Raw genomic sequence first — 19,368 nt, forward strand, 5'->3', positions numbered from 1 at the left:
CATGATGTGCCCGGTGTGTCTGGTGCTCAGTGGAAAGTGAGGGGGTTACCAGGTGGGTATTTTCCTGAGAAACAGCATCAGCAGAATGTATTCCCTTCGAAATCAATGAAACCCTCCCCACAGCTCCTGCACCAGAGAAGAGACCAGCCTGGGCTACCAAACAATGCTTTGCAAGATGCGTTTAGAGGTGAGGGGTGGGGAGGGAGGGGGAGGCGGGCACTCCCCCCCCCCAGACCCCCAGGAAGTGTGCGCTTACTAGGAACACCCAGGAGCTGCTGCCAGCCTGGGGTCCAGGGACAGACAGCTGGTGGCCCTGAGGAAGGGTGTCTTTTTATAGATCGAGCCCGCTGATGAAGAAAGAGTACGACAGAGCTCTCTGTTCCCCCGGGAGGGAAAAGTGAGACCAAAGCCGCCATCACGTGAGGCAGAACTTGCGGGGTTTGCATCTGCAGGGCTGTCTCATGCATAAATCTGCTTTGAGCCCTGCCTTCTAAAAGACCTGGTTCTATGCATTGGGCTGCACACCACCAGTCGGCCGCCAGACCGCCAGTTAGCCACTCCACAGGAGAGAGGTGGGCTTGCTGCTAGAGCCTCCGAAACCCACGTGCGCAGCTGCTGGGAGTCCTGGGGCGTCACTCTGAGTAGAAACCGAGTCAGGGGCAGCGAGTTTGGTTTGGGAAAGGGCACGACTCTCAGACCAAGTGAACTTGGCTTGTTCCAAAAGCAAACCTGCTGACTCGCTTTCGGGATGACTTTGGGGTGGAGCGTCGGTGAGGGTGTTCAAAGGGGAGCCACCCCTAGACTGCATTCTGGGCACAAAGAGCATCATCCCTCCCTTGGGTTCTCCCCTGCCCCAAACTCTTCCCACAAGGACCTGGTCTTGCCCACTGGCTGCTGTTTGCTGCTACAGGGATGACTTCATGCACGCAGGAGCAGAACTGCTGCCGGGTCCCGCACCAGACCCAGGATGGGTTGTAGCGGGCCCGGACCACTGTGGTTCATAGGGGTTCTCATTCATCCATCATGATTTTGGGAAAGGGACCACCAGACCTTTCTTCCTAGTCTATCTCAGTCTGGAAGCTCTGATGAAACCTATTCACCACCATAGCAGCAGACGCCTCACTGGCAGGTGGGCCGTGGAGGCATGCTGGCCGGAAATGGGACCCAGGTGTCTTGGCATGGGAGGCAGGAATTCGACCAACTGAAGCATCACTTCCCGCCTTACCCTTATCTCAGTACAGTCTCTCTACCCCAGTCACTCCCTCTCTCATTCCGCCACTGTCCAAATCCCTCTGCTCCAGGCTCAGGGGATCTGGTCTCGGCCCTGGGCGAATACCATCCAGTGCTGGAGACAGACAAAGCCGGCAGGCAGAGCCCAGAGTCCCACGTCGGTGAGAGCTAAGCAAAGGCCTCTGGGAACACTGCAGTGGGCCCTGGCCAGGAGTGGGGTGTTGAGCAGAACAGAGCTGGCGGTCCGTGAGCTATACAATACGAGGAGAGAGAAGACAGCTGGAGGCTCAGAAGGTCCTTCCCCTCCTTCTCTTGTCCTGAGCCTTGGTTTGCTGGGGGAACGAACATTATCTTTGTCTTTCTTCATGATGTGGCTGCATTAGGTCTTTTCCGCCCTTCCCTCGCCTGACATCTCAGAAAACATCCCTGTGCCTCCATCGTGGCTTCTTCCTGACAGTGAGGTTCTGATGGAAGCCTGCCCTTGGCCTCCTCTCCCTCTCTGCCCGAGCCTCAGTCACCCTCCAAGTCTCTCCTCCTCAGGAGGCTGGCCCTGACACATCTCCTGTTGGAGCTGTGAGGAGCCCAGAATGGAGATAATTAGCTTACTAAATACTGAATACAGCTCTCTCTCTCTCTCTCTCTCTCTCACACACACACACACACACACACACACACACACACAATGGCGAGCTTTCTTTCCTCATGTGCCCTCAGGGAGGTGCCCTGGTGGTGTAGTGGTTACAGGTGGGGCTGCTAACCACAAGGTCAGCAGTTCAAGACCACCAACTGACCCAAAGGAGAAAGATGGGGCTTTCTGTTCCTGTTGTAAGCAGTGACCGTTTGGGAAACCCACAGGGGCAGTTTGACCCTGTCCCGTAGGCCCGCTGTGAGTCGGCATCCACTCGGTGGCAGTGAGTGACTGCAGGGGGTCATCGGTAAAGAACTGCATGCTCACTTCTCCAACACACACATCAGCATCGCCATCTCTCTGGTTGGGCTCCAAGCCTCTCTGGGGTGAGGGCTCTGGGCTTCTCTGAATCCTCATCTTTGATGGCCCGTGGCTACACATCCCCCGCTCCCAAGAAATGATTGCTATGACGTCTACCTCATGGCCCACCCTGTGGGCCGAGCTGAACTGCCCTCCCTGGGGGGTGGGAAGCAGATCAATACACCTTTCTTCTGTGGCTCCCCTCTGCCATCCTCTGAGTAGCTGAGCACGTCCCTGGTAATGTCCCAGATACCGCAGGCCCGCCACGCTCGGTGCTTGGTGGAGAGAGCGGGGCTGTTAACCCACGGTCATCGAGCTGACAAGGACTCATAGCAGCCTCCACTGTGATCCACAGCATCCAACGGCTGATTCCCCCCCACGGAACTCCCCAGGCCTTTCTTCCCACACACCGTCCCTGGGTGGACACCAACCTCCAGCCTCTCCGTTAGCAGCCAAGCGCACCAACCATCTGCACATGGCCGTCTGTGCCTTCTCACGATGACTCACTACCAGCCATCAGTTGACCGTGACTCACAGTGACCCTGGAGGGCGGAGTAGGCCTCCCCCTTCGTTTCTGAGGTTTTTACATCTTTACAGGTGCAGACAGCCTCAACTTTCTCCCACGGAGAGGCTGATGGGTCCAAACCGCTGACCACTCCACCACCAAGACTCCTGTGCCATGCATGAGCTAGCCGCCTACAAGCTCCCTTCTTCCCAAGGTGGCTGGCTGGCTTCTTCAACAAGGCACCGTTCTGCGCCTCCCTTTTCCATTTGAGGAACCGAGTCAGGCCCGACATGCTCGAGGGAGAATGCGGGAGAAGAGGACCCGGCGACAGGAAAGCACAAAGCCACCAGCACCGTCCACCGGGACGATGGACAGAGCTCAAACGTCACTGGAGGGAGAGAATCGAGCCGGCGGTGAATTATTGAGGGAAAAATGAATAGGGAAGACACGCTCCTTAATCTTTCCCAAACCAGAGGAGGACGAAACAGGCTGAAGGAAGCTAAGATTCCATTCTTGATTGAAGGCGATGGGCGGAGAGGTTTCATCCCAAAGGGCGTGGCGTGGACCTCCACCATCCATCCCACAAGGAGCAGGCCTGACTGGACTATGGGCTCGCCTACCCCCTTGCCACGTGGCATGGTGTGGCCGATGAGACGAGCGAGAGCTGATGACGCCTCCTGGGCAACTTCACCCAAGCGCTCAGAATAACACGCAGCCCTTCTTTTTAGCCCGACGCGGATGCGGAAGGCTGTGGCTGCCTCGTGACCGTGAGGGGCCCTGGTGCCGGGCGCGAACCCGCCAAGGGCAGAGTGGATGGATGACCGTGAGAGCAATCTGGTCTTTGCTGGCTCTAGCTCCCCCCGGAATCTGTCCCCTGGGCCAGGGAGAGGGCTCATTGTCCGAGTCTGAGACAAGAGCCGACAGTAACCAGTCCTTGGGGAGAAGAATGGTGTCGAACTTGATGGGACTCAGGGACCAGGACCTGAGGGGGTGGGGGTGGGGGAATACACAGAAATTGCTGATGGAGACACGGGGCATGAGGGCAGCCTGGAGGGGCTCACACGTGCTCAGAGCCCTCTGTTCTCCTCCGCCTCCACCTGGGCGTCTGCCCAGAATGGAAGTGCACGGAGGTTTCTGCCTGGTCAGTATTGGAAGAGGGAGTAACTGGTTGGGGAGGGCAGAGGCTAGCAGAGAAAGGAAGAGAGACAGCTTACGGTGATGTCAAGGGCAGTCTACTGCACTGGTTCGGACCCCGGGTATGGAGGTCAAGATCTGAAGAAAGGAGGATCTTTCGGGTAGGGTAGCACTTGGCAGGGGGCTTTTCTTCCCTGCCCTGCACGGGGCTAGCACAGCCTGGGTGGCCCAAGGACTGTTTTTCAAAGCAGCTGGACCAGACACTGGCCCCCGGCAGCTTCATGGCTAGTGAACATGGAAGCGAGGTGGGGTGGTGAGATCAGGGGAGAAGGAAGGAGAGAAGTCCAGCAGTGAGTGGCTCTGAGTGACTGGCTTCATGTCCCTTTGGGCATAGACATTCCTGTTGACAAGCCACATGGAGCCAAGCTGATGGCAGCCAGAGCCCTGGAGATGTGTCTACTGCCACTGGGCTCACAGGACTTTCCACCCACCGGCCTGTGATCTGCCTGCATGTGCTGCATGAGTTTGAAGAGGAATTCATGGGCTAATATCGGCCTTATGGGCTAATTCTGAACTTACGGACTTGATCTGAACTGAGCTGGGATGTTTTCTTGATGCATAATTACTTCTTGATATCAAGTTCTCCCTTACGTATAAATGAGGCTCTGGATCTGATTCTCTCGTCTACCTGGACTAATACAGCCCACTTGGGCCCCTTCATTCTTAAGCTAGGACTTGGCTGAAGGCCTGGACATCTCTCCTCACAGAAAAGCAGCCAGCTCAGAGGCCGGAAGAAGATAAAACCCCACCAGGACCTGTGAACGCTTGTGAGGGGAGCCTGGGGGGTCTCCGTGAAATGTCTACGAAGGAGCTGGGTGTGCCAGGCATCGGAGGCGGAGCCTCAACAGTGAACCTTCAGGAAGGGGTGGAAGTGGCTGCTCGTGCCTGGTGGGCAAGAGCATCAGCACAGCAAGAGCAGCCACAGAAAAGGAAGAACCTGGCCTTTAAGGAACGTGCAGGAAGAACTGTTTTCCAAACAGCCTAGCGGAGCCCCGGCAGGAAGGAAGACAGTCGGGGGAGCAGACCCAAGGAGGCCGTTTCCAGAGAGAGGGCTAGGGGGACAACAGAGGCCAGAGCAACCAGGAGGAGGTGGGTGACCTTGAGAGCGGCTTTTCTGGCGGGGATGACACCAAAGGCAGATTGAGAAGACTGAGAAATAAAGACAGGCAGTGCAGAGGATGTGTGTAGCCCAGGCTTTCAAGAGCTAGAGGGCGATGATGGGCGCTAGCAGGGACGAGGGGGGAGGAGGGAACAAGGCTGGAGGGAGTCTGAGCTCAAGTGGCAGAGAAGCCCTAGGAGGGAGGAAGGTGGGGACGGGGGTGGGGGGTGGGGAGGGATGCTGTGCAGCCCACTGTCCCAGGGAAAGAGGAGAGGAGGTCCCCTGCTGAGGGCAAGGGCTTGGGGGAAATGGAACTCACTTACAGAAACCCTCTGGGACAGAGTGGGAGCCCTAGTGGCATAGTGGTGGTGTGTTGGGCTACAACCCACAAGGTCCACAGTTCAAAACCACTAGCTGTTCCTCTGGACAATGGCAGGGGCTTTCTACTCCTGTAAGAGATCCGGTCTTGGGAAACCCATAGGAGTGGTTCTACCCCGTCCTATAGGATTGCCATGAGTCAGTACGGACTCGATGGCAGGGAGTAAGGACTGTCGCTTGTGGGTTACTGAGACTTTTACAGCTTTCTGGGAGCAGGAAGCCTCATCTTTCTCCCGTGGAGTGGCTGGCGGATTTGAATAGCCGACCTTGGGGTTAGCAGCTCTGTGCATAGAGACCACCAGGGCTCCTTGGAAAAACGGCAGTGGTCTCTGATGGCAACTTGACCAGGACCCTGGGGGATGACAAAACTGTAAGCCAAGTTGAGGCTGGAGACCTTGATACTGGGAGGCGCCCTGGCAGCCTGCGCTGTGGCCCGGAAGAGGGCACACTGGTGGGCAGCAGGCTGTGGGCTCTGCTAGGCTGGGGTGTCAGGCCACAGGGGCCTGGGGAAGTCAAGGAGTATGACCAAGAGGGGCCATTCCACCTGTGCTTCCGGGCTTACCTGCCTCAGGTGTCATGCGTGAGAACTGCAGCCACACGCAAGAGGTTGTGAAGGATGAGGACAAACGCGGGCCCCACCCCCACCCCCCACCCCCCGCCCCAGCCTAAGGCAGGAGCCAGGAGACCAGGCTCTGTGCTCTGCTCTCTGGCTGTGGGACTCAGAGCCAGTTCCTTCCACTCTGGGCTAGTGGGCTATTTAGAATAGATGCTTCAGAAGGTCTCTTCTAGCACCAAATGCCACAGGCAGCTAGCTCACCGGCCACAAAAGCTGGGCACTTTCGTGCTGAGGCCTCTGTGGTCTCCCTGATTTGTAAAGCCGGTATGTGAGCACCAAGTCGGATGTTGTTGTCTTCCAGTGGGTTAGGCCTCAGGGCGAGCACGCGTGTTACAAAGTAGATCGTTACAGAATGGAGCCCTCATGGCGCGCTGGTCAGGTGTTGGCCTGCTAACTGCCAGGTTGGAGGTTCAAGCCCATCAGCTCTGCAGGAAGGAGACAAGGCTGACTGCTCCCAGTCAAGATGTGTTAGGTAGCTAGAGACAGGGACCGGGGGTGTCTCTCTCCATGCCTGGAATTCCTCCCTTCAGGAGGCTGGAAGAGACTGAGGTGAGGCTCAGCCGACCAATAAAGGCTAAGGGGCATGCGCCAATTCAAGCCAGAGCCAGGTGGGCGGTACACCTAGGTGGGCCCAAACTAGGCCAGGTGGGCCAATGGGGTCCCACCAGTACCATCAACCACACCTCCCAGATGCAGGTCCTAAATACCTGGATCTTGGGACCATGGGCCCTTGGGCTGCTTCTCTTGGCCTCAGGCCACCACATGCGGGTGTGAAGTCCCACGAGGGTGCCCGTGTTCAGTGACTAAAACCTGAAACTTCTCCCGTCCTTGATAAAAACTCACTTAGATCACAAACCAGGCTTTGGCGTGAATTCTTTCTCGTGCAAAGTCAAGAACCGAGGTATTTCCTACAGAGAAACCTAACAGATGTACCATGGGGACTGTCTCAGCGGCAGTCGGCTACCTTCACGGAAGCAGATCACCAGACCAGTGGGTTAGAACTGCCAACCTCTGGGTCAGCGGCCCTGACTGTGACACCTGGGAACCCAATCTGTCTATATCTATAACAACAGTAGCCTTAAGAGGACAAGGCGTTTGGAACCAGATTCAACTAAGTCAACGCTTTCGGAAGAGCTGCTGGTACTGCAGTTGTCTTGTACCGTTTCAGAAAAGGTTGGGAAATTTGGGGAAACCCCAGGAAATGCTGCAGGAGCCAAGAAAAGCCGTGTGCGGGGAGCCCCCCCTTGCCCGCCCCCCCTTTCTGCGCTGCGTGTGGCGTGTTGTGGCCCTGGCTTCCCTCCTGGGCCTGGGCTTCCTTCCTCCAGGAAGCCCTCTGCTGTGCTCCATGGGAGGCAAATACCCTTCCCTCCCGGCTTCCCATTTACAGGGCTGCAGGCCAAATCTAGAGCCTCGGCCTGCCGGCACTTCATGTACACGTTCACCGGTGGAGGATTCAGGCAGAGGTCCAGTCAGAAGCACACGGAACGGAACGACTAAGTGAGGCCACAGGACGTTCGTGATGGGGGATGGGGTGGGGGTGCATATCCCCTCCCCTCGGAATTCACCCACAGCGTGGGACACCCCCGCAGCAGCAATACACTCACACGGTACAGATGTGGACAAGGTGCCGGGCCTGGATTCTTGGCCGCTTCCCCCTTCTCGCTCTCACACATTTGAAAAGGGTCGTCTAACACAGGCTCGGGTCCTGGAGGCGGGAAAGGCTTCCTGGGGAACAGCAGGGGTGCCCCAAGAGGCTGCACTACCGCCTGTCACCACAAGAGGGCAGCGACACAGTGGCTTCCTGGGTGCTCAGAGGTGGTGGAGGGCTGGTGAAAACGTGGGTCTCGGGAATTAAGGATTTCCAGGCCGCGATAGCTCGGGAATCAACGCAAACACACGACCCTTCTGAACACGGGGCCTTGTAGCGTGAGGCCAGGGCTGCAAGGGCGAAGCCCAGCCTTCAACCTGGAGGGAACCTCCCAGTCAGAGGAGGCGCCCGGGCCAGTGCCTGCACGTGCCTGTCACTTGGCATCCTCTCGTCCCTGTGTCCTTCCCTGTCCTGTCTCCAGTGTCATGGTGACCGTACGCATGATACTGGGAGGAAATTACTTTTTCTAGAAAGTCACTGGGGCGAAGTTTCTGCAAAAAATAAAGGGGTCCGGTTTCATAATTGTTAGGCAATTTATCTTGGGGAGCTGGGGCAGACCCTCCAGGAAATAAGCCCCACACCGCGCACCTAGCCTTCCCTGAGGCAGCTCCTCGCTTCTAAAAGATCCGACAACCCTTTGTTTTTCTATTCAAAGCAGTCAGCAGGTTCCAATATACTTAGACACCTGCCAGAGGAGAAGGAGCCTTGGTGGCATAGTGGGTTATGTGTTGGTCTGCTCACCAGAAGGTCAGCAGTTCAAAACCACCAGCCCCTCCTTAGGAGAAAAGAGAGGCTTTCTACTCCCATAAAGAGTTATTGGTTTGGCAAACCACAGGTGCAGTTCTACATGGTTGAGCTGGCAGAGACGTGACGGCCATGAGTCTGGCTGTTCACATTCTTGCCAAGGATTAAAAGTCCCTGTGGGCGCGAGCCTGGGGCTGGGTGGGAGAGGGCTGGTGGGAGTCTGAGGCTGACCTGCTGGATGACCCTAGGACCCGTTCCTGCTGAACTAGTGGGTCTGTGGCTCACTGTGGGATCTATGCCAACTCAGGAGGCCCTGCCCGAATGTGCAGGGCAGAATGGCACCCCATGGGCTTTCCAAGGCTGGGACCTTGTGTAAGCAGATGGTCAGGCCTCGCTCCTAAGTTGCCGCTCACCACCAACCTTCTGGCTAATAGCAGTGGTGCTTAACTGTTTGTGAGCCCAGGGACCCACCACCACCATCCACACCCTTACCATTCATTCACCTTCAGAAAATCCGTTTGTAAGACACACTATGCTAATGAGAAGTTAATGGTGGGGGGGCAGGCATTCTGTCTACTACACACACTAAGGAGGCGGCAGAGGCCAGGGTCACGTGCCTAAATGAGGGGCGGCCAATGTCCACAGGAACACCATGTGGTCACGCAGTAGTGAAGCACTTGGCTGCTGAGCCACCCAATGGCTCTGGCCAAAACCAACCAACCAAAATACCGCAGACCCACCACTATTGAGTCCATTCTGACTCAGACACCTTAAAGGTTACAGCCTAGCAAATCCAACAAGGGCCGTTCTGCTTGGTCACGTGGGGTCACTATGAGTGGACAACTGGCATGGCAGCACCTAGGTGTCACACAGCCCACGTGCCCTCCCCTGTTGCCTTTGCGTGGATTTCTGACTCACAGTGACCCCACAGCGCCGAGAAGGGACCCACAGGGTTCCCGAGGCTGGGTGAATCTTGACAGAAGCAGGCTGACAGCCCCATCTTTCCCACCGAGCAGCTGGCTTGCCAGCACTGACCACCTTTCAGTTAGCAGGCAAGGGCTTTGCCTCTATGCCACCCTCTATCCTGGGCATGGGGGCTGGGGGGGGGGGAGGGCCAGAGGGAGCTAATGTCAGGTGAAGTATCACCAAGTTCCCTTGGGTATTCAGCACGTTCCCTGCATGCACAGCGGTTTTCTCCCAGACTCTTCCCTGGTGAGACTTGGCAGATAAAGGGAGTGCCGCCCCCATCCAAGAACCTCTGGTGGCTTAGTGGTTATGCCCTGGGCTGCAATCCGAATGGTTGGTAGTTTGAAACCACAGCAGCTCCATGGGAGATGTCTCAGGGGCCCACGGGAGGTGGGGGGTGTTACCCACTAGGAGTCAACATTGACTCGACGGCAGTTTTTTCGTTTGCCACTTCACCCACCACTGGTGGGCTCTGTGCCCTTCAGAAAGCCCCTGGTCCCTGGGGATCTCCTGTCTCCCCAGCATACAGAGAGGAGCTTGGGTGGAACCTTCAAGAGCACGTCAGTCCTAAAATACATACGAATGCCCTGAGTTCCCAGTAAATGTCCCAGAGGAGGCTGTCTGGCAGTGACAGGTATTTTCAGAGGAAAGAAAGGGCCTCTGGGGACAGAGGTGAACTTCTGGGCTCTTCTCCTTCTGCTGCTGCTGCTCAGGAGGAACCCGTGGGAACTCAGGCCATTATGCAAGAGATGTCTCCGTTAGCTCAATGGCCCCAGCACCTACCCTTCTCTTTGGTAATCTTCGTCCAGGTTTGACAAGAGCTGCGAGCCCTCCGTGGAGAGGTCCACGGCGGCCAGGGGCAAGTCTCGATAGGCAAAGTTCCCCAGCTGCACGGGAGCAGCGCTCTTGGTTTCTTCCTCGACTTGCTGGGAGATGATTTCCACTTCCGAAATTCCTCCTCCTAGGGCAGGCCTGAAAAGGGCAGGAGGGCGACAGGGAAGGGTCAGGTCAAGAACAAGATCAAGGGTCCTGCCCTCGGGGAGAGGGGGGAGGACCAGAGGACCCTGTGGCAGGCTGTGCGGGAGGAGAGCTGGGCGAGCTGTGAATTTGCTATTCGCCCAACCTTCCCACCGCCTTCACCTTTCGGAGAGAAAGCTAGAGAACTGCTCAGATCGGGAAATAGGAGCTTTGGGGGGCTGGCTCTCCCAAGTCTCTGACGGCAATTCTGCCAGCCAGGAAAACCGGAGCTAACACTTTGAGGACAGATATCCTGGGCCCTTGAACATTATATTGCTCGAGTTCATTGATCGTTTTGAAACACAGCTTCCTGGGCTTCCTTGTCAAGGTTCTTTGCAAAGTCTACACCGCAGTAGAGGAAGGAGGTTTTGGTTCACAACTAGATGCGCGCGTGGTGGTTGGGGAGCCTGCCTGGAAACTCGGGGGTGGGATGGGGGTGCTGAGGGGGCAGTGAGGACAGAAAAGACTGGCTGGGCTTGGCTGTTGCTCCTTTCCACCTGTCCCCCCTGCATCTGCCTTTGGGGAGGAGGGAACGGCCAGTTGAGCAAATGTCTTCGATGCTGTGAGTTTTCTACTAGCAACGCTCACCCAGGGCAGCTCCTGCCCTTGACCACTCCGCCGAAGGGTTTCCCAGTCAGAGGCAGTACCGCCTCCCAACTGCCAAACCAGACCCAAAACCAAACCAGCACCCGGCCCATCAAGCCTGACTCATGGTGACTGCGATAGGTAGGTTTATTGTGCCAACCTGGCCAATACGAACATGTGGGATTCATCAGGTCGCAGTTTGATTGAAGGACAAAGAGATAAATGACTCTGGAAGACACCCCCACCAACACACACACACACACACTTGCTCTCTGGTGATCGGAGCCTGCTGGAGCGTGCATGCTGCTGCCATTGCAGCTAGTTCTCTGCCTCAACCTGTGAGCTACACCACCTGTGGGCCAAGCCCATCCGTGGATCATGTCGCTAGAGCTTGAGGCTCCTTCGAGACCTGCTTCACCTTGCTGCTGATGCATAGGTCACCTGGGCCTGAGGCTGGTGGATCCGGTCGCCTTGTGTTGCTTGTGTGTGTTATCCCATCCGGGCCAGCTTCGCTAAGCTCCTGAGCTACTGACTGTTGGTGACCCACCCTGCTGCCTGCGGGCAGACCCTGCTTTCTCTATACAGTGAACCCTCGCCACTTCGCGCTTCGACTTCCGCGGCTTCACTCTATCACGGTTTTTGCGTAACAGCGCATGCTCTGTCATTACTGCCACTGATTGGCTCATACTGTACACGCTTCTGTCTGCATCGCTACGTATCAGAGCTACGTATCAGATGCATTTTTGCTTTTGTACAGTGTACTGTAATTGTTTGCGATTTTTAAGAAATTTTATCTAAGCCCTATGATGGCTCCTAAATGAGCTGCTTCTTCTAAGCCTTCTGACAATAAAAATAAGCGCCAGAGGAAGATGCTCACCATCCAGGAAAAGGTAAAACTTTTGGATATAAGGAATCCTACTTCGCGGAATTTCATTTATCACGGTAGGGTCTAGAACCGATTAACCGCGATAAACGAGGGTTCACTGTATATTAAATCCTAAGTGTCCTGGTTTTGTTTCTCTAGAGAACCCTGCCTAACACAGGGATCCCACGTGTGCAGGGTAGAACTGCCCCATAGGGTTGGCATGGCTGCGGCCTTTGGAAGAGAGCTTTGGAAGAGAGCATTCTTATGAGAGGCCTACAGGTGGGTGGGCTGGAATAGCCGCACCTTTCACTTTGTTGTAGGGGGCAAGTGGTGCTCAGTCCAGGGACCGCTCAACCCACCAGGGGCTCTTTGCCAATTTGTGGAGCATATGTGGTCCCCACAATGACCACGGGTCACTCTTGGCTTTTCAATCAGGGCACAGGACACATCCTACAATGTGTCCAGCAACTAAGAGCCATTCTGCCAAGAGCTGCTGATCACTGGGGCGCCCCCTTCAGTCTCTTCTGGACCCCGGTTTCTCTATAGCACCGGAGGGGGTGCATCTTGTGTCTCTGGCCAAACAACGGAGGTTTGGAAGAAAAAGACAGGGTGAGTGGGGAGGAGAACAATCAACTGTTGCAGGGCGAGGGGAGGGCCCAGGGTAAGGAGAAACCAGGTGGGATGCTGAGGTGGCCGCCCTGTCCGCTGTCCGCTGTCCGCTGGACCACAGGCCCTGGCTCACAAGCTGGATATGATTGCTTCTCTGTTGCTTGAGTCATCCAGATAATGGAAGGGAAAGGGAACGCTTTTTTCTCCCCTTTTTCATTTGAACACCGCAGGCCTCAACCACCTGAATTCCCAAGTCATTTCCCATGGCCCGTTTCTCTTCTGTCAACCTTTGCTTTCTTGCTACCTGTCAGGCACAGCGAAGAGCCCTCATCACTGCGTGACATTTACAGAATGACTCCAGATCTTTGGACGCCACAGTCACCAGATGCGAGGCTTCTGTGTTTCTCCACAATTGCAATAAAAGTGTGGGTGTGTATGGGGGGATTCCAACTCCTCCAGGTGTTTCCCCCAAAGCAGAGGCGGGGTTAAATTGGCGTTCTCGCTCCTTTTTCTTCTTTTACCCCCAGACGACTCGTTGAACAAACTGTGGGTTGGTGAACTGAACAAATACGAGCCTTTGTGGCCAATGGGGTGTCTGTGGGGGGCGAGGGCATGGTTCTGAGATTGTAGGACATGGCTCCAGGAAGCCGGGAACTTCTGCCTTCCTGACTTTCCTGTCCCTGGGTCCCTTTCTGCCGATGGTCACCGGGGCGACGTGGTCCTCTCCATAGAGAAATAAGACCTTGCTCAGTGGGCGGGAAGGTGTCTAATCCCTTGTCTAATTGTTGAGACTAGCCCTGGGTCTTGCATATGAAGACCAGGATGGTAGAAAAAACGTCTCCACGGGACCACTCTAAACCGCTCCTGTGTACCCAGGCCCTTTGCCCTCTGACTCTACAGCTCTGCCCATCCAAGAGAGAAAAAAGAGTGGCTCTCCCCATCCTTTGTAATCCTCTGATTCCAACCAAGTGTCTTTCATCCAGCACGAGGGCCATTAGCAGGTGCGAGCTGACCTGAAGCATGGAAAGGCCCCCGTTTGGTTACACTTGTGCCCCCACACCTCCTGCATCGCTAGGCTGAGAAACGCAGGGAGCGCCCAGTCTCCCCCAGATCCGCTGACTGCCCGCTGCACCCTAGTCAAGGTGAGCTGAGCCATCTACCTAACCACCTCAGAAACACTTCGCGCCCCCAAGGCCCCACGGTGCTTTGTTACACAGCGTTGTTGTGGCAACAGATAACGGACTCGGTGGGGTGCACAAGTGTTTCCGATGATGGAGCAGCTGGGCCTGCAGAGAGGCCAGTATGGGGCATGAAACAGCAAGAGTGCTGCCCTCCTCCTGTGCTTACCGCTCAGTTAAAAATCACAGGGCGAGTGACCGCTTGCTACTGCCGGCTTGGCCCAATGCTAAGACTCCAGCCTCGTGGGTTTAGGAAGGAAAGCATGTCTCTCATAGGGCTTCCCTGGCCCATTTTTCAAAAGCCCATTTGGAGGAATCCGTTCGTGCTTTCTAAGTTTCTCTGCCATTCCCATTTTGTTCATCCCCCTTAAACGCTTCCTTTGGCTCTGGAAAGACTCCCAGGTAGCTGGTGGCCCTTGCTGAAGGGCAGGTGTGTGTTGTGGCTGCCCGCGGGGGAAGACTGTCGGCGGAGGGCATCTGCAGCAATGGCGCTGGGATGGCAGGACCCTTCTGCTTCGCAGACTAGAAAGTGGGCTTACTTGACACCAAGGCATGGTGATGGAGGCTCCAAGCACCAAACCGTAGCAGAGACCTTCTGCCTCCCCAGGGCTGGGGAGGGAGCTCTGGGTGCGGACTGTCCACCCCCCCGCACCCCCGGGGGGAGAGGGCCCGGTTACTTACTGTGGACTGGTCATGTTGGAAGGCACAGTCAGAGCCACGGGTGTCCTTGGGGTCTAGTGCGGCTCGGCTCGCCTGAAGCCTGCCGCCGTCAGCATTGCCAGGACGCTCGGGTTGGCCAAGACACATGCAAACATGGGCCCTGCAGACAAGGGATGAAACCGTAGATGTTTATTACCCTCAGGAGCCCAAACCACAAGCCCCCCCTGAGCTCATCTGAAAATGTAGGTTCTCAGAACTTTCTTCTACACGGCCTTTTTCTCCAAAGCGTTGGTGAACCGATTCGTAGGGTGACTCTCTGTGGGGGTAACAGTAGGGTTCCCTTCTATAGCAGCGGTTCTCCAACTTCCTAATTCCATGACCCTTTCATTCAGTTCCTCGTGTTGTGGTGACCGCCCCCCAACCATAAAATTATTGATGTCGCTACTTCCTAACTGTCATTTTGCTACTGTTACGAATCGTCATGTAACTACCTGATATGCAGGATGTATTTTCACTGTTACAAATAGACCATCGTTAAACCTAATTACGCGGAGTGGTGAATCACAAAACAATATGTAATTATAGATTGTGAAATATGTATGTGTTTGCCGATGGTCTTAGGCGACCCCTGTGAAAGGGTCGTTCGACCCCCAAAGGGGTCAGGACCCACAGGTTGAGAACCGCTGTTCTACAGGGTTAACTGGAACACAGGCCCGGTGTGGCCAAGTGACTTTCGATGCCACGTAGGGTCCCCAGAGGGCGGAAGAGCAGGCTCAGACCCCAGGTTTTCCTGATTCTGTCGCCACAGCTCATTCCACGCGAGAGCGGTGCCCAAGGACTGGAGGGAAACGTCACCTTTCCATCTTCAGCCAGGGCCCATCGAGTCCCTTCCAGCTCCTGGTAACCCGTGTGCCAGAGCAGAATTGTCCCCCACAAGGTTTTCAGGAGGTCTGCAGACCTTTCTTCCAGTATACGTCTGTGCAGACTCAGAAATCACTTGCAGTCTTTGCCTCAAACATCTCAGGTGTACCCCCAGTTTCTTCCTGCCTCCTACTTGGCTCTCTCCTCTGGGCGGTCCCCCGGGCCTCATCTCCTTCTCCTCTCCATCAGGTCTCTCCGTGAGGTCGTTCAGCACGGCAGAGGGGTCCCAAGGTTGACCTTGGAGCCAGCCTGCCTGGATTGACGAGTCTGGCTTCACTGACTAGCCCAGCGACCTTGGGTAAGCTACTTAAGCGTTCTGTCCTCAGTTTCCCCACCTATCGATGGACGGCATGAGATAAGGCACGTAAGACATTTGGAACCATCCCTAGCACAGAAGAGGCCCTGCATGATGTCTGACGTTTGTGCTCATACTTCTCATTTCATAAATGAAAATTACACTGGCTACTGAACCAGACCGAAGGCATTTGGATGGCTGGGTTTAAGATGTCTTAAAATCTGGACTAGATAAATAGAATGTCGTTTCTTTTTTAGTGTGGGAAAGTGTAATAACTTAGAATTTGCCACTTTTAAAAACCTAAAAGTGAGTCATTCCATGGCATTAAGTACATTTACCACCACTATTTATAAGTTCACCTACAGATTTCATATGAATGGAATAGTACAGCACACATACACACACACACAGACAAAGAAGGCTTTTTTCTTTTCCGTGGTTGTGTTGTGGCCTGGCTGCTTTACTTGGCATGTTGGCAAGGTCCGGCCACGTGGTAGGAAGTACCACACTTCCATTCCTTTTCACGGCTGGCTACCTGTCCATGTGTGTCTATCCCATGTTTTGTCTGTCCAGGCACCCACACGTGTACATCGGGATGGCTTCTACCTTTGCCCACTGGAAACAGCGCCCTACAGACATCCACGCACGAGCTTTGGTTTGAGCACCTGCCTTCCATTCTTTGGGGGTACGGAGTGAGGAAAGGATGCGCTGGGTCATCTGGCAATTCTAAGCTTAGCGTGCTGAGAAGCCATCAAACTAGAAAGGATCTTTATGGAAGCCAGCGCTCAATGCCACCTGGAAGTCTTGTGGGAGACAGTACAATCCAGCAGAAGGTACACACAGATGCAGACCAGGGTCCTGGGGGCTTGTGAACAAGTTACTAAGGGGCTACTCAAAGGGGCAATGCAATCCTTTTGAAAGGATTGTTGCATTCTGTTACAAATGGCTTTTCCTGCCAGAAACCAAGGCGGGGTAAGATAACAACCCCCCACCCCCACCCCACTGCCATTCAGCCCCCAGTCCTAAAGCAATTCCAACCCTGTGGGAGGCAGTTGAAGGAGCGATACACGCTGAATACGGAAGAGGGAAGAAGCATCGATGTGTTTGGATCGTGGTGCTGGCCAAGAACATTGAAAGTACCCTGGGCTGCCCGAAGAGCCAACATGCTCCCTAGCGGCAAGGATGGTGGGACTTCGTCTCCCGTACTTTGGACCTGTTGTCAGGCGAGGCCAGTCCCTAGAGAAGGGCATCAGGTAAGGTAGAAGGGACGGTGACATAGACAGGTCGGACTGACACAGTGGCTGCGACCGTGGGCTCACACGTGGGAAGATTATGAGGATGGCAGAGGCCCAAGCCATGTCCTGTGTGCACAGGGCGCTCTGGGTCAGAACCGCCACGAGGGCCGCCACCAATGACGACTCCCAGGGCCACGGAGCGACTCCGACTCCCGAGCTGTGCCGCTCAGTTTTCCTGGCTGGCCGGCATTTGAGAAGGACACGCCAGACCTTTCTTCAGAGGCACCGCGGGGTGGGCTCAGACCTTTCGGCGAGTAGCCAAGTGTGTGCACTGTGTGCTCTCCTTAGGATCTCAGGGAGCGGTCATCCCTGAGTAGGCTGGAAAGGTACCCTGTTTGAAAGAGAGAAGGGAGCCCTGGTGCTATGACAGGCGATGGGTGAGCAGGCACCTGTCCGAGGCTTGGCCCCCGCAGCCCCTCACTGGCCGGGAGGAAAGGCCCGGTGGTGTGCCCCGCATGCCTGAGCACCCTGCAGGCAGCTCCCCTCGCAGAAGTGGGTGCACGGCAGCACGCAGACTCTTTGGTCTCTGTTCCGATGGAGAACCAGACAGGCTGGCCCTTTGCTTATTGTTTGGTTTTAAAAATAATGAATTTGTATTTTGTTACCCCCTAAAGGCCATCAGCAAAAAGTTTTAAAATCAGTTTTAAAAACGTTCAACTTCAGTGCCATAGATATCAATGACTGGCTCCGTATGTATTGGGGGGGGCAGACTCCCTGGAAAGAGGGGGCAGTGGTTTCTTGGAAAGGAGATTGGGGGGCGGGCGAGAGGGCTGTGATGGCATCTCCAGCACAAGGGCAAAGGTAAGGGAGCGAGAGGACAAATGGACACCTGGACAGACAGTGGGGCAGGTGCCTCAGCCAGAGCGGCTGATCCCCAGCCAGCAGCACATTTTCAAAGGGAAGGGCCTTGGCGTTGGAGGCATGACTCAGGCTGTATGTTATTTTAAAATAATATTTCCGAAACAAAATACACCCCCTCCCTCCGAAAGCATGAGCCTAGCAAGAGGCAGGTGTAGTCTAGCACTCTATAAATGAACATCTGAAGTGCAAACCTGCTGTCTTATAAACCTGGTAGAAGTAGAAGAGAAAACCTGATTTGGATTTACCGGGGGCGGGGAGCGGCTTTTCAGACGTCCCTAAAACCCCATTCGCTCCCACTTGTTGCTCGCCAAGTCTATGTATTTTGCAACACCGGACTTGCTTATTCCAGCCAGAGCTGCAAAGTTCAACCTTGCTAAGCTGCCATCCCAGGAATGGTAGCGCGAAGGTACCTTCTAAGACCAAGCCATGGCCGGGGTGGGGTGAGAGGGTGGAGGCGGTTCATGCGATCAGCTGCTAAGTGAAGGGGTAGAAGGTCAAGTCCACCCAGAGGCACCTGGGAAGAAAGGCCTGGTGCGTTACTTCCCCCCCCAAAACCCCGAAGGAGCAAGCTCCATCCTGACATGCATCAACACGTTCATTCCATCCTTGAGTCACAGCCGCAGGGACAGGGCTTCCCTGGCCATCACAGTGGGTCTCACGGCTGGCCTTACTACTCATCTGGGGGACGTTTGGGGAAGTACATACTCCTAGGCCACACTGCAGAAATGCTGAATCAGAACTCCACAGGCGGACGTCAGCATCTTTGTTTAAGTGCCCAGTGTTTCTGACTTCCAGCCATCTACAACCCCTCATGACGCTGAGTGTTCTCCAACTTTCAAAGGTCTCAGGAACAGAGCTTGCAGCGCCCTACCCCTGGAGTTTCCGCTTCAGTTGTGTGTGTGTGTGTGTGTGTGTGTGTGTGAGAGAGAGAGAGAGAGAGAGAGAGAGAGAGAGAGAGAGAGAGAGAGAGAGAGAGAGAGAGAGAGGGAGAGAGAGAGAGAATTCTGCATTTCTAACAAATCCCCTGGGCTGAGAAGAACTAGAGACCCAGAGGCCGGGCCTATTCGTCAGAAATACCTTGGTTAACAAGGTCACTAAGAGTTACAACGGTCAAAAAGTGTTAGCTCTTGGTAGATGTGCTGTTGTTGGTAGAGCCCTTGAGTAAATTACTGCCCCCCACCCCCACCCCTAGGCTGTCGTGGGGACCATCTTTATGGGAGTGGATCAGCGGATGTTTCTCACACCTGGCTGGGTGGGTCCCAACCAAACCCCTTTGGTTAGCAGCCGGGGGCAGAAATCCCACTGCCTCAAGCCAGTTCTGACTCAGAGCGACCCCCGGGGTTTCCAAGGCTCTTGCGTCTTGATAGGAGCAGCAGACTGCCCTGTCTTCCCCCCAGAGAGCAGCTGGGGTGTTCGAACTGCTGACGTTTCGATGAGCAGTTTAGTGCTTAACCACTGAGCCAGCAGGGTACCTTCCCTGAGGTAGAGTGTATTTATTTATTTACTTATTTTTAAAATTGTTTTATTAGGGGCTCATACAACTCTTATCATAATCCATACACACATCAAGTGTGTCAAGCACATTTGTACATTCATTGCCCTCATCATTCTCAAACCATTTGCTCTCCACCTAAGCCCCTGGCATCAGCTCCTCGTTTTTTCCCCTCCCTCCCCGCTTCCCCCTCCCTCATGAACCCTTGATAATTTATAAATT

The 19,368-nt window shown here is 55.0% G+C and overlaps 1 protein-coding gene across 1 annotated transcript in view; it reads right to left on the minus strand.

The window, feature by feature from the left end:
* Window positions 1–19,368, minus strand: part of TMEM266 (transmembrane protein 266) — a 140,696-nt gene that overhangs the window by 101,308 nt on the left and 20,020 nt on the right. The window contains exons 2-3 of the mRNA XM_045285675.1: window positions 14,304–14,442; window positions 10,152–10,340 (exon numbers count right to left, since the gene is read on the minus strand). Of these exons, the coding sequence (XP_045141610.1) occupies window positions 10,152–10,340; window positions 14,304–14,317 (203 nt within the window). The 5' untranslated portion in view covers window positions 14,318–14,442. The remainder of the gene's footprint in view (window positions 1–10,151; window positions 10,341–14,303; window positions 14,443–19,368) is intronic.

Source organism: Echinops telfairi, unplaced genomic scaffold (assembly GCF_000313985.2).
Source record: "Echinops telfairi isolate 266 unplaced genomic scaffold, ASM31398v2 ScPeMD7_7475;HRSCAF=8513, whole genome shotgun sequence".
In the NCBI taxonomy this organism is placed as follows: domain Eukaryota; kingdom Metazoa; phylum Chordata; class Mammalia; order Afrosoricida; family Tenrecidae; genus Echinops; species Echinops telfairi.